Genomic DNA, 13,433 nt, shown 5'->3' with positions numbered 1-13,433 from the left:
TTCACTTCTCATCTTCTCTATCCACTCCTCATCTTCTCTATCCACTCCTCATCCTCTCTGTTCACTTCTCATTTTCTCTGTCCACTCCTCATCCTCTCTGTTCACTTCTCATCTTCTCTATCCACTCCTCATCCTCTCTGTTCACTTCTCATCTTCTCTATCCACTCCTCATCCTCTCTGTTCACTTCTCATCTTCTCTATCCACTCCTCATCTTCTCTATCCACTCCTCATCTTCTCTATCCACTCCTCATCTTCTCTATCCACTCCTCATCTTCTCTATCCACTCCTCACTTTCTCTATCCACTCATCTCTATCCATTGCTCATCTTCTCTGTCAACTCCTCATCTTCTCCACCTACTCCTCATCTTCTCTGTTCACTCCTCATCTTCTCCACCTACTCCTCATCTTCTCCACCTACTCCTCATCTTCTCTACCTACTCCTCATCGTCTCTGTCCACTGCTCATCTTCTCTATCTACTCCTCATCCTCTCTGTTCACTCCTCATCTTCTCTACCCCAGGACTCCACAGGGCCTCATCTTCTCCACCTACTCCTCATCTTCTCTGTCCACTGCTCATCTTCTCTGTTTCACCTTCTCTATCCCGTTCACTTTGCACCAGTGGTAAGAGCTGTCTGCTGTTCCAGCAGGCACTGGCCCGTCCCACTCCTGACTGCCCTGAGGCAAGAGTGACCACCAGCAGTGGAGAACAAGGGACGAGCCCACATACCAACCGCCTCTCCTCCCCCAGAAATAGAGGAAGAGAGAAGCTCTTCCTAGGTGCCCTGCATGCAGAGGACAAGCGCGAGGCAGAGTGCCGCCTAAGGCCTCTCACCAGGAGGCCTGGCAGTGCAGGAGAGTTCCTTGTGGAGAGCAAAGCCTGGGAGTTGGATCTGATAGTGCTGGCTGCACATGAGCGGGAGGGCGAATGGTGGTTTTCAGACTCCTCCTCTCAGGTCCCCAGCCCAGGTGTCTGAGGATAGGTGCCTGCGGGTGTGTGTGTGTGTGTGTGTGTGAAGGTGAAGCCCACAGGGGTAGACTGCATAATTCACATGTAGTTTCCTGTGTGTAGACCTCCTTTGTGTCCCCAAACAAAATTCTAACCAAAGGAATGTCCTCTGTGGTCATACAGCTTGGTAAGTGAAGAAGAAATAAACTAAAAAGGAAATGTGCATCCAAATACATGCCTTCTCCAACTTGTTTTTAATGAAAATAATGTAATAATCTCCCTGGATGTATTTCTTAAAATCAGCACTTGTCCAGGCATGTATGTGGAGGCGCAGTGCTCGTGCAGGGCAGTGCCCAGTCCCTGGAGCTGGCTGTGGGCTTGTGTACAGGCTGCACGTGGCTGCGGGTGCAGCTGTGGTCTTTGGTGTGGAATGTGCACACATGGCCCGGCCCTTACCTGGGCCCCAGAGCCTTCTCCTTCCCAGCCACACGTTCCAGCTATGTCAGCTCCAAGCAATGGCTTCTTGTTGGTCTAGAAAGTTCCGTGTAGGCTTTGGGGGATGCTGCAGCATTCCCTGACTGAGCATGGTGGGAAACCAAAGAGTGATTTGCTTCTTGTCAGTGCCTCTTGCTGGCCAGTCATTCTCCCCCGCCTCCCAATCCCACTTTCAGAGTCTTCTGAGGCCGTCTCACTAGTGTGGGTTTCTTAACCAAAGCCACCTGCAGGGAGTGCCTTGCAGTGGCCCGGAGAGCTCTTGTCTTTCTGGCTCCCTGGGGATGCTGAACCTGAAGGCCTTAAAAGGTTCTGGTCAAGGACACCTGCTGGGTGGTTCTGCCGGAACCATAGAAAGCCCTCTCTCCTCATCAGCTCTTCATACCAGGAACCAATAGAACTAAGTCAACACACTTCGCACGAGTGGCCTGGGAGGCCAGGCCAGCCATCGGCGGAGCCCTTGAACAGCTCTGATCTCAGCCTCTAGTGGGCTCTCAGCATGCCTGGGCACAGGGCATCCGCACGCTTCAGAGAGGAGAGGTGGGGGAGTCCCACGGGGCCCCAGCCGAGTGTGCTGAGCAGACGTGGGGCGGAGGGGCAGGCCCTGGCGCAGGAGTAACTGGTTCACGGTGACATCAGAGGAGCAGTAGGGAAGACTTGATACCCAGATGCAGGTGAGCAGAGGACATGGCACGACGGCCTGCCTGCCTCGGCAGACACTAAGACTATGACTGTCCAGCAAAGAGAAAATGTGTGGCGCGCTTGCCGCAGTCAGCTTTCCAGTTCCTGTATGCATGGTGAAAGGTTGGCTTTGTTTTATTTTGGCCCACTGTTACCATTATCTGTGTGCTTGTAGAAAGTTGGGTTACTTCTTCTATGACATCCCAAGTCGTAGAAGAACGTTTTACTCTGTAAAACATTCAGAGTGACAGGACTCACCACAAGGGGACCAGAACTTGCTCGGAACAGACTGACAATTTGGTGGTTTTTAATTCCACAGTGGGCCTGGTTCCCTGCTAGGTGTTAGACTCGTAACACACAGCCTGCGAGGGTAGGGGCCTTGAAGGAGGGGGCCAGGCTGGGCTCATGTCTCCTACCCCAGGTGCAGTCTCTCAGAGCCCATGTGTCAGGGTCTTTTGTCCCCGGTCCCTCTTGACCAGCAGGAGGGATAGGGACCAGGACGAGCCCAGCGAGGAGAGGGCCCACTGACCGCCCGCACCCGCCCCTCCTTCCCTGGAGGACAAACACGTGTCAGGCAGGTTCGTCAAGGCAGGAGTCTAACCCTCAAAGCCCCCTGTTCAGGAAGTCCCTCCAGCTCACATGCCCTCACTCTGGGGCTCAGCAGAGAGTGATAAAGCAATAACGCATTTGTATCCAATGGTAATCGAGTCTTGCACCCTGCCTCTGCCCCTTGCCTCTTGCGTGTTGCCTTGCCTCTCAGCAGAAAGTTGTTCACAATACCGATGATATAGCTCAGGGTTAGACGTGGCGTCGCTCGGCTCGCAGCACCACGGAACAGATTGTGGCTCTGTCACAAGACAGCTTTGGCTCGAGGTGGACAGCGGAGCTATAGGTAGGACCTCAGGAGTACTTAAGCCCGCTGCAGCTCCATAGAGCTCGCAGACTGAGAGCCCGGCGGAGGGCTTCCCCGGTCCTGCCTAGAGCTACTTCTCTGCGCTTGTGCTCCCCAGCCTCTGCGACAGGCCGCTCGTTCCCCCAACTCTCATTCTCAGGCATAGGCACCTCCCTTTGTTGGAGGTGCATTTCTGTGTTTCGTTTGACCTTTGGCAGGTGAGCAAACTGTATTCAGAAGAGTGTAGAAGGCCATACGTAGTCCCGCGCGTGTCCTTAGAACTTCCCCGTGGGGAAACTTTGTACACCGAGTCCTTGTGGAAGGAAGGGTTTTACATCTGGCAGTTTCCAGCGTTGCCAGTGTCCTCTTTTAGAGCCTGAGGTCATTCTGAAGGAACCCTGAACCCTAGTGACTGTCACCTGTAAATATTTTTGTAGGTAAAAGATGGAACGTTAAGTAGGAAATGTTTCTGGTGAGGGGAGCAAAGACTGGCGCCATCTTGAATGCACTAAGTTCCTCACGGCATTGTGGAAGGCCAACAATGGCAAGGCAGCCTGCTGCCATCTTTGCCCTTCTAGGGAGGGGCAGCCTTTTCCCCACCTCCATAGGTGGGATATGCGATTGGTTGGGGGGGGGTTGCTTTGTGTGGAGACCAGCCAGAGTCCCATGCCAGTTCCAACTAAGGGGACAGGTTAATTCAAGCGCTAGGCTGTATTCCTTTGGCGACCTGCATGTGGCTGGAGCTGGCTGTGTGGTCCCCCTGTGTGTCGATGCACTTTTGTTACTGAGTCCTGTATTCTAGAAATTTGGGGAGGTGTTTCATTAACTAGTGAGTGGTGAGGAGACTGAGGATGGCTTCCTGCAGTGGGGCCTCAGGTATTTCCATTTGGGAAATGTCTGTCTGTTAAGGGCTCCCTCCTCTTTTAAGAGAGGAGCCACTGCATTCATTTCATCAAGTCCTAGAGAGTCAGGGAACTTCCTCACGTGGTTTTGGAATACACCTCTGTTAAAGAGGTTTGTTTTGGGGAGTTAACACAAAATGAGACCTCAAAAATCAGTTCGGAGCGAAGATACTTCCTCTGAAAGCCCGCCCTGCTCATTACGCTCTAGAAGAACGCAGCGTCCATTCCGAGAGACTGACGGTGCCTTTTCTTTTATACAGTACACATTTTGGAACTTCATTCCCAAGAACTTGTTTGAACAATTCAGGAGAATAGCCAACTTTTATTTTCTCATCATCTTTCTGGTACAGGTAAGACAGTCCGCGTTTTCTATCATATCAAACGTAAGTCTAAATAAGTGACATTTAATTCTCAACTGATTGCCCTACGAGTTGCTTTGCCTACAGTTTACTCAGTCACCCCTTCTCTGAAAGGTACCTCAGTGAAAATACACGCAAGACAGATTCCTGTGTGCACGCTGGCTTCTGAGTGGTGTGTGACTTGAGTTAAAGCTGTATCACTGCATCGGGCTCAGGTCTTCGCCATGCGCTTAACTTGGTTCTCTCAGCACATCTCTTTTTTTTTTTTTTTTTGGTCATGGGGCTTGAACTCTGGGCCTGGGCGCTGTCCCTGAGCTCTTCAGCTCAAGGCTACCACCCTACCCTTGAGCCACAGCCCCACTTCCCATTTTTAGTGATTAATTGGAGATAAGAGTCTCACCACTTTGTATGGCCGGGCTGGCTTTGAACCTTGATCCTCAGATCTCAGCCTCCCGAGTAGCTAGGATGACAGGCGTGAGCCACCGCGCCGCCCGGCATCAGCACTCCTCTTCAGGGGCTTCCCTTGCTGCCAGCAAGACAACCGGGAGCCAGCAGAGTAATGGAGTTAGGCAGAAGCAGCAGGGGGTGGCTGAGGCACTTGGGCACAGGCTGGCAAGGTCACCGATGGGTGTTTTCCTCTGTCCTCGCTGCAGTTGATCATCGACACACCCACGAGTCCAGTGACCAGTGGGCTCCCCCTCTTCTTTGTCATCACTGTCACCGCCATCAAGCAGGTAAGAAGGTCACAGGCAGAGGGGCAGGTGTGGCTTGTCACATGGCAGGGTGGCCTTCCATTGCAGAGCATGTAGTCTGGTTTGTTTCCGGTGATTCATAGAGGTTTGTTTTGCAATTGCTTTGGATTGATGCTTGCATTAAAACAGAGCGGGTCATGAGTTCATTGCCTTCTGAGTTTGAGAAGAAAATAGGTCTCTGCCTCCGGAGCTGCCCAGAGACAGCCACAGGCCAGAGACAATGCTGCCGTGTCCCTGTCACGGCCGCTGCAGCTGGTCATGGAGCAGCAGCTGCTCCAGGTTTACCAGGTCCTGGCTTGTCTTAGGAAGGAGCCATGTCCCGTGTTAGGGACCACGATGTGTCGTGTTGGCGTGAACAGTGTCCTCAGATCCTTTATCCATAGTTAGCTGTGTTTTGTCTTCACGTGGATGAGTCAGTTGGTAGGAGCTCTTGTCTACTGCAAACCACTTATCCTGGGTATTAAATTTCAGGTAGATATTATATATATATATATATATATATATATATATATATATATATACACACACACACACACACACACATTTTTTTTTTTTTTGGTTGGTTGTAGGCCTTGAACTGTGGGCCTGGCGCGGTCCCTGAGCTCTTCAGCTCAAGGCTACTGCCCTAACCTTGAGCCAAACCCCACTTCCCGTCTTCTAGAGCTTAAGTGGAGATAAGGGTCTCACGGTCTTTAGTGCCAGGCTGGCTTTGACCGGTGGTCCTCGGATCTCATTCTCCCGAGTAGCTGTGGTGACACGTGTGAACCACCGTGTGTGTCTGGCTTCAGGTCATTTTCATGTGAGTCGTCTGCATCATTGACAGAATGGCAGTTCCTCACTCAGCCCTTAGACCTTGTGCTTGGCAGACTTGGTATTTCACAGCGGAGCCACACCTCGAACCCTGACTTTTGCTGGCTACTGTTAAGCCAGAGTCTCACTTCTTATAAGCTTTCCTCCATAGAGATGGAGTTCTAGACTTTTCTGCCTGGGCTGCCTGGTCCAGCACCCCTCACCCTCCCCTTCCTCTCTCTAGTACTGACGGGGTTTGACTCAGGGCCCCACGCTTGCTAAGCAGGCACTTTAGTACTGCCAAGCCATGCCTCCAGCCTCAATTTCTGCTGGCTGTTTTTGAGCTAGGGTCTTGTTTCCTGGGTACAGTTCATTATATAGTTAGGCTTCCGGCCAGCATGCTCGGTAAATGCCAGTCTCAGTCTTTGTCGAGACAGTTTTCTCAAACTTTTCTTTTCTGCCCAAGCCAGCCTCAAATGACAGTCCTAATAATCTCAGCTTTCAAAGTAGCAATATTACAGGTGTGAGCTACCGGCACTTGACTTTACCTGAAATATTGTTGCATGGATGTGGGGTGTAGCCCTCAGTTAACAGAGGTAGTGTGAGGTACTGCCACAATTTGCTCTGAATTCTAACAGGTGTGGACGGGCTCATGTTAACGTGTGTGTATATGTGTGTATGCGCATGTGCACGTGTGTGAGTGCATGCAGGAAGCCCTGAGTTGTTCCACGGGGAGTCCAGACCTCACTATGAGAAGACCTGAAAACAACTATGGAGAGTAATCCAGTTACTGTGAATTTGTTCTTTGTCTCATCTGACAGTAATCTGGAAATACAGGTTTGAAAACAATGTCTGTTTGTTTTTGGAGAGTGAGTGTGGTGGGCAGACACTATCACCTGTGCCCGGGAAACCAATCAAACCACTGCGGGGCGTGGAAGTCCTGCTCGGCTTCTCACTCAGGCACTGCCTTCTTAGGAGTTTATCTTTACAAATGTGTAGTTACCAAGACTTTGATCCTAGTTCTCATTTCGCAAACATAAAGCCACTCAAAGCGCAGTGGGAAAACATCCTGGTGTGTCCAGCAGACGTGTGGGAACACGTGTTAGTGTTGGTGCAGCTGACTTGATATGTCTCTCCCCAGGGCTACGAAGACTGGCTCCGTCACAAGGCGGACAATGCCATGAACCAGTGTCCAGTACTCTTCATCCAGCACGGCAAGCTGGTCCGGAAGCAGAGCCGCAAGCTGCAGGTGATGTGTGTGATATACTTACCTTCCACTTCAGGGTCGTTTGAACACGACCACTAGTGTAACGTACCTTGGAGTGTTATCTGTGTTTCAGTTATTTGGGTTTATCAGAAATGCCTGTGTTTGTGCAAATACTTAGGTGTGCACACGGACCGTGTATGCAGAAATGCCTGCGTGCACAGTGCCTGTGTGTGTGCAGAGGATAGGAGTTCCAAAGCTCATCCCCATGAAGTAATCCATTCCTCTCGTCCTGACCGGAGCGTGAACTCGGGTTTCCGCCTCTCCCCTCCATATGCCCCTTGTAGGCCTCACCCCATGCTCTTGTCCTTCCTCCCCTGGCCTCAGAGAGCAGGAGAGAGCTCCTCTCAGCCTGACGCTGACAGAGGTCACCCTGGGATCCCCTGGGGTCCAGCATGTGTCCAGACAGCCCCAGCCCTCCACCCTGCACTGGCTCCTGGGTGGGGTGGGACGGCACTTCCTGGGAGGCGTGATCTGGACCCCCCCCCCCAGGACAGCACGTGGCTGTTGGAAATGTTCTCCTGCATAGCGTCATGTTTCTACTGCTAAGGGCACTTTCCCTCTGGTGAGGCAGCTTGAAGTGCTTCCCAGATGTTGTGGAGTTAGAAGCCCACCGGGCCGGGAGCAAACTACACCATTCTACATCGACACACCGTGTCGGGGGTAGGTGCAGTCCCTGGAATGACCCTGTTTCCTTGGCAGTCAGATAAACATGGTTCTTTAGGAAGCAGGCTGCGGAGAAGGGAATGTTTGGGCCTCTCCGGGAGCTGCGTGGTTGGGCTCAGGAGTTCACAGTGGAGGGACTTAGCCTGGCCCTGGCCAGCTGAACTTGGTGACTGGAAATGAGCCCTTCTTTAAGTTTTGTTGTGGATGTGGGGATGGCTGGCGGGAACGGCCCCCGGGAGCCTGCCCCCGTCTCTTCTCTGGGATTTGATAGCTTCTGGCCACACTGTCGGCACTGCAGGACTGCCATTCCAAGTGGGCCTTTCCCCTCCGCACGGTCGTGTGTGCCCCCAGCCTCCACTCCTCAGTGCCCAGCCCCTCGTCTGTCCTGGGGAGCCGCTTGCTGCTCACAGCCATAAGGGCAGCGTTTCTGCTTTGGCTGTTGCCACAGGCTGCAGGGACCCTTGCGTCCAGGGTATTGTATGAAGATAGACTTGGCTTCTTTGGATTAAAGGCTAGAGCTCGGCGGCTGGCCTCCTTGGAAGGCTCGGGAAGAATGGCCCGGCGAGCTGCTGTGGCTGCCACTCTGGGTTCTGGCCGTGTGAAGAGCGACTCTGTGGCCCCTCTGCAGCCTGGAGGCTGTGCTTCTGCCCTAGCCAGCCGCTCCTTTTGGGGGATTTGAGGCCCCTGGCCGCCACCCCTGTGCACATCCACCGTGGACTCCTCTCAGTGGTGCTCTCCGTGTCATCCTTCCTGCCTGTGGGCGGGAAGTTGCGATCTGTCGCTGTGGAGTTTTACGTGTGCGTGTTCCTTCATGTGGCCCGCAACTCCTCACAAAGCAGAAGTTTCTAACTTGAAGCAGTCTGACTTCTCAGCGTCCCCTTTGAGGGACCGTGTTTTCTATGCCTGAGGCACTGTTTGCCCAGTTCTGAGACCCAAGTGTTTGACCTTGAAGCGTTTGTAGTTGTGTTTTACATGTACGTTTCTGGTCCCGCGTGAGTCAAGGTTTAGGTCAAGAGTGATTTGAGCTCCGTTCAGGTCTGCACCCTCCCTCGGACCCCAGGCTGCTGCCCACTGCCCAGGTCTTCCCGCTGCAGCCGCTCTGCCAGGGTTATCTGAGCGCTCCATTTCCATCTCATAGTAAGCTCACCTGCTCTGGATTCCGGCTGGGGGTTGACCGAGGGCTCACCAGAGTCCGAGTGGAAGGGTGCGCTGTGCCACAGGTCATGGAAGGCCTCGCTGGCAGGTAGACAGGAGCTGGGGCCATCCGAGCAGCAGCAGCAAGGCATTGCAAGTGGTGCGGAGGCCTCACCGCCATGCCTGCCCCCAGCTTGTTGGGGTTCGGTGGTTGTTTGCCTTCCCTGGTGTTGGAGGGCCCCCGGGGCCTGCGCCCAGCGCTGGAGGACTGGGCTGTGGTCGGTGCTCAGATTGCTGAAAACTCGCTCGCACCTAGTGCCAACACGACTCTCGCTTCCATGAGGGCCGCTTCCCAGCGGCCTTTTCATCAAATGTAGCGCTCGTCGTGTTTGGCCCTGAGGAGCGGTGACCGTGCTAGAGCAGGTGATGCATGCCTCTGGCAGGATCTCAGCGTGCAGGGACGGCCTGCTGGGCCGGGGGCTTCTGACGCAGCCGGTGTGGTGTCCAGTGTGGACGAAACACCACCGAGGAGAGAATTCCCGCACAGCGGCCGTCCTGCTAGAGGCTCACAGTGTGGCCCCCTGTCTTTCAGGTTGGGGACGTCGTCATGGTCAAGGAGGACGAGACCTTCCCTTGTGACTTGGTCTTCCTGTCAAGCAGCCGGGCCGACGGGACCTGCCACGTGACCACTGCCAGCCTCGATGGAGAGTCGAGTCATAAAGTAATGTGCCTGTGCATTCGGTGCCATCGGGGTTCCTGCAGCAGCCCACGCTGCTGCCGGGACCTGAAACCCGTGCACAAACGCCACGGGTGTTTGCACCCAGGCTGCTCCTGCCTGCTCCCCTTTGTGTTTCCCAGTCAGCGTCGTAGCCTCCACCAGGTCAGGTGACTAGAAATGGCTGCCCCGTTAGCCCAGGTCAGTTAGCTTTAAGGACTAAGAGGTAGGCTGACGGAGTTTAAAGGTTTCCTAGCGTGGAGTGGGAGGAAGATCACGGTTACAGATTCCCCTGACGCCTCTTTGTTAGAATGTCCTAAAAGGATTTTCTAAAGCTACAATTAGTTTGTCACACTCTGTGTGGAATTCTACATGGACAGTTGGTTCTACTGAAATTTTAATTGACAACCATGGAAAAAATAGTGCTATTTTTTTAATCTTCCAGGACTTTTTTCTTTTTCCTTGAAAGGTCTGAATGTTCCCACGTTGGTAGGGAAAATTGAGCATAAGGCACGCATCTGCAACAGTGCTAGTGACCGGGACCTGGGCAGCTTCTATGGTTAAACTCCCTTCACCCACACCAGAGGCGGAGCCCCTCCCTCCTGCTCAGCTCATGAGGTCACTGTGCAGAGGGATGTTTAGTATTTATTTCACACTTCCTCCATAGCATAGCCCGAGGACCTGACCTTCCGCCGTAAGCCCTTGAAAGTGGCAGGACTTCCTCTGGGCATTGGGGCCCTGGATGAGAGGAGCATTGATTCTGAGCTTGGGAGAAGGCTGGATCTGGCCCCAGGATCGTGGGAGCCACTCGTGCTCTGTGGGCAGGGGTCTGCTGTTTGGGCCAGTCCCAGGAAAACCCTCGCTGGTCAGGGGGATGGCTCTGTGAGCACACTGCTGGGCTGAGGCCGTGGTCGCTGGCTCCCGGTGGAGCTGGAGGGGGTCCTGCTGGCTCCTGGGGTGCTTCTACTTTGCATTGCACTTGTGCTCTTGGTGCACTCTGTGTATTGGTAATAGGTTTGGGGGTCTGCAGTTCCTTGAACCATAGCCTTAAAGTCAGGGCAGGACAGAGGGGGACCCACACCTCAAATTCTGGGGAGTCTGGCACTGCTCGTGGGACTTGGGTGGGCTTTTCCCCCTGTGTGACTTTTCAGCTCTGTGCAAGGGGGCAGAGCTGGTTGTCAGGGTGAGGAGGAGAGAACTTCCAGAGCGCCGGGTGCACCGCAGGTGCAGAGCTGAGCCCAGCCTCCAACAGAGGGTGATTCTTCAAGACCAGACGCCCAGGAGCTGGTCCTGGAGTGGGGCCAGCACGGTTTCTGTCTGGCTGATCAGCGTGGGGCTGTGTCTGCTCGCGGCCTCAGCTCACCACGTGCTTATGTGCAGAAAGCAACATGGGGGGCATGCACGTGCGCTGCCACCCCTCACATGGCCCACTGTCCGGGAGCAGAGTGGGAGCAGCCCGTCTATGCCACAGGTGCTTCCACGTGACCTGAGGCAGCCCTGCATCGCTGGGCGGGAAGTGCCAGCTTGGTTTGGCAGCAGGGCATAGCAGCCCCTGGCACCCTAACACACATTCAGCCTAAGTGACTGATGAGCTGGACGGGAGCTGTGCTGGCCCAGCAGTCCTGGCGAGGGAAGGACATGGTGGGGTAGGGAGAAGGAAATGGCTCTGCCTCTGGCAGCTCCCTGGGAGTGGGAAAAAGAGGTGCACTGAGCTCCTGGAGCTCTTTCCTGATGGGCTGCCGAGGCCCGGACCCCTCCTCCATGGTCTGGTTCATTTTGAAGGCTAAGGTAGAGAGAAGAGGGTGGGCCCTGCTCTGCTGTGGGCTCTGCCAGCATGGCCTCTGCCCTGTAGCCCCTGCATTCACAAGCACCCTGTCCTACGTGGCGTTCGCCCACTATGCAGAGTCAAACAAAACCTGATGTGGCTCCTGGGGTGGTGTGGAGGTGTCAGTGGTGGTGGTGTCAGGTGGACTGGGTGGTGGGAGGTGTCAGGTGGACTGGGGTGGTGGGGAGGTGTCAGTGGTGGTGGTGTCAGGTGGACTGGGTGGTGGGAGGTGTCAGGTGGACTGGGGTGGTGTGGAGGTGTCAGTGGTGGTGGTGTCAGGTGGACTGGGGTGGTGGGAGGTGTCAGCGATGGTAGTGTCAGGTGGACTGGGGTGGTGGGAGGTGTCAGCGGTGGTGGTGTCAGGTGGACTGGGGTGGTGTGGAGGTGTCAGTGGTGGTGGTGTCAGGTGGACTGGGGTGGTGGGAGGTGTCAGCGGTGGTAGTGTCAGGTGGACTGGGGTGGTGGGAGGTGTCAGCGGTGGTGGTGTCAGGTGGACTGGCGTGGTGTGGAGGTGTCAGTGGTGGTGGTGTCAGGTGGACTGGGGTGGTGGGAGGTGTCAGCGGTGGTGGTGTCAGGTGGACTGGGTGGTGGGAGGTGTCAGGTGGACTGGGGTGGTGGGAGGTGTCAGGTGGACTGGGGTGGTGTGGAGGTGTCAGCGGTCGTGGTCTCTGGGTGGACTGGGGTGGTGTGGAGGTGTCAGCGGTCGTGGTCTCTGGGTGGACTGGGGTGGTGTGGAGGTGTCAGCAGTGGTGGTATCAGGTGGACTGGGGTGGTGGGAGGTGTCAGGTGGACTGGGGTGGTGTGGAGGTGTCAGCGGTCGTGGTCTCTGGGTGGACTGGGGTGGTGGGAGGTGTCAGCAGTCGTGGTCTCTGGGTGGACTGGGGTGGTGTGGAGGTGTCAGCGGTCGTGGTCTCTGGGTGGACTGGGGTGGTGGGAGGTGTCAGCAGTCGTGGTCTCTGGGTGGACTGGGGTGGTGTGGAAGTGTCAGCGGTGGTGGTCTCTGGGTGGACTGGGGTGGTGGGAGGTGTCAGGTGGACTGGGGTGGTGTGGAGGTGTCAGCGGTCGTGGTCTCTGGGTGGACTGGGGTGGTAGGAGGTGTCAGCCGTGGTGGTCTCTGGGTGGACTGGGGTGGTGTGGAGGTGTCAGCGGTGGTGGTCTCTGGGTGGACTGGGGTGGTGTGGAGGTGTCAGCGGTCGTGGTCTCTGGGTGGACTGGGGTGGTGTGGAGGTGTCAGTGGTGGTGGTGTCAGGTGGACTGGGGTGGTGTGGAGGTGTCAGCGGTGGTGGTGTCGGGTGGACTGGGGTGGTGTGGAGGTGTCAGCGGTGGTGGTGTCAGGTGGACTGGGGTGGTGAGAGGTGTCAGGTGGACTGGCGTGGTGTGGAGGTGTCAGCAGTGGTGGACTGGGGTGGTGGGAGGTGTCAGCAGTCGTGGTCTCTGGGTGGACGGGGGTGGCGTGGTGCTGGCCCGGCAGCCTGGGTGGAGTGTGGCAGGCTGTGAGCTGGTGTTGCCGTCTGCCTGCAGACGCACTTCGCGGTGCCGGACACCAAGGGCTTCCACACGGAGGAGGATATCGACAGGCTGCACGCCACCATCGAGTGTGAGCAGCCGCAGCCCGACCTCTACAAGTAAGTTCACCACGTTAGCTGCGCGTGGCCTGAGCCGCCCTGTCTCCGTGGACAGGCAGCTCCACTGGCCGACTCCAGCGGGATCCCCGGGGGCCCTGTGGCCTGCTGGGTGGGTTTCGGGGAGAAAGGCCTTCCCTGCACAGGCAGCCTGTCAGGAGGGGCCTGGGGCCTCGTGCCCACACCATGCCCACGCCGTAGCAGGGTTGCCCAGGAGGGGAAAAGGGGAGCGACCCTGCCTGGGGCCTCCATTCTGCATGGGGTCCCCTGGGGAGCGTGCACCTCTGGGGGTCCGCTCCTGGCCAGCCAGGCCCCTGGCTTTTCTGTTGCAGGTTTGTGGGGCGCATCAACGTTTACAATGAGCAGCAGGAGCCTGTGGTGAGGTGAGTCCTG

The 13,433-nt window shown here is 55.6% G+C and overlaps 1 protein-coding gene across 4 annotated transcripts in view; it reads left to right on the top strand.

Moving 5' to 3' along the window:
- Positions 1-13,433, top strand: part of Atp11a (ATPase phospholipid transporting 11A) — a 74,277-nt gene that overhangs the window by 29,441 nt on the left and 31,403 nt on the right. For all 4 annotated transcript variants that reach the window (XM_090341868.1, XM_090341865.1, XM_090341866.1 and 1 more), the window contains exons 3-8: positions 4,175-4,264; positions 4,927-5,007; positions 6,956-7,063; positions 9,471-9,599; positions 12,940-13,043; positions 13,373-13,423. In XM_090341868.1, coding sequence (XP_090197994.1) covers positions 4,175-4,264; positions 4,927-5,007; positions 6,956-7,063; positions 9,471-9,599; positions 12,940-13,043; positions 13,373-13,423 — 563 coding nt within the window. The remainder of the gene's footprint in view (positions 1-4,174; positions 4,265-4,926; positions 5,008-6,955; positions 7,064-9,470; positions 9,600-12,939; positions 13,044-13,372; positions 13,424-13,433) is intronic.

The sequence above is a fragment of the Megascapheus bottae genome, chromosome 11, assembly GCF_031878675.1.
Source record: "Megascapheus bottae isolate mThoBot1 chromosome 11, mThoBot2.hap1, whole genome shotgun sequence".
In the NCBI taxonomy this organism is placed as follows: domain Eukaryota; kingdom Metazoa; phylum Chordata; class Mammalia; order Rodentia; family Geomyidae; genus Megascapheus; species Megascapheus bottae.
Note: the sequence above shows the minus strand (reverse complement) of the source record. Positions and strands in the feature narration are given on the sequence as shown.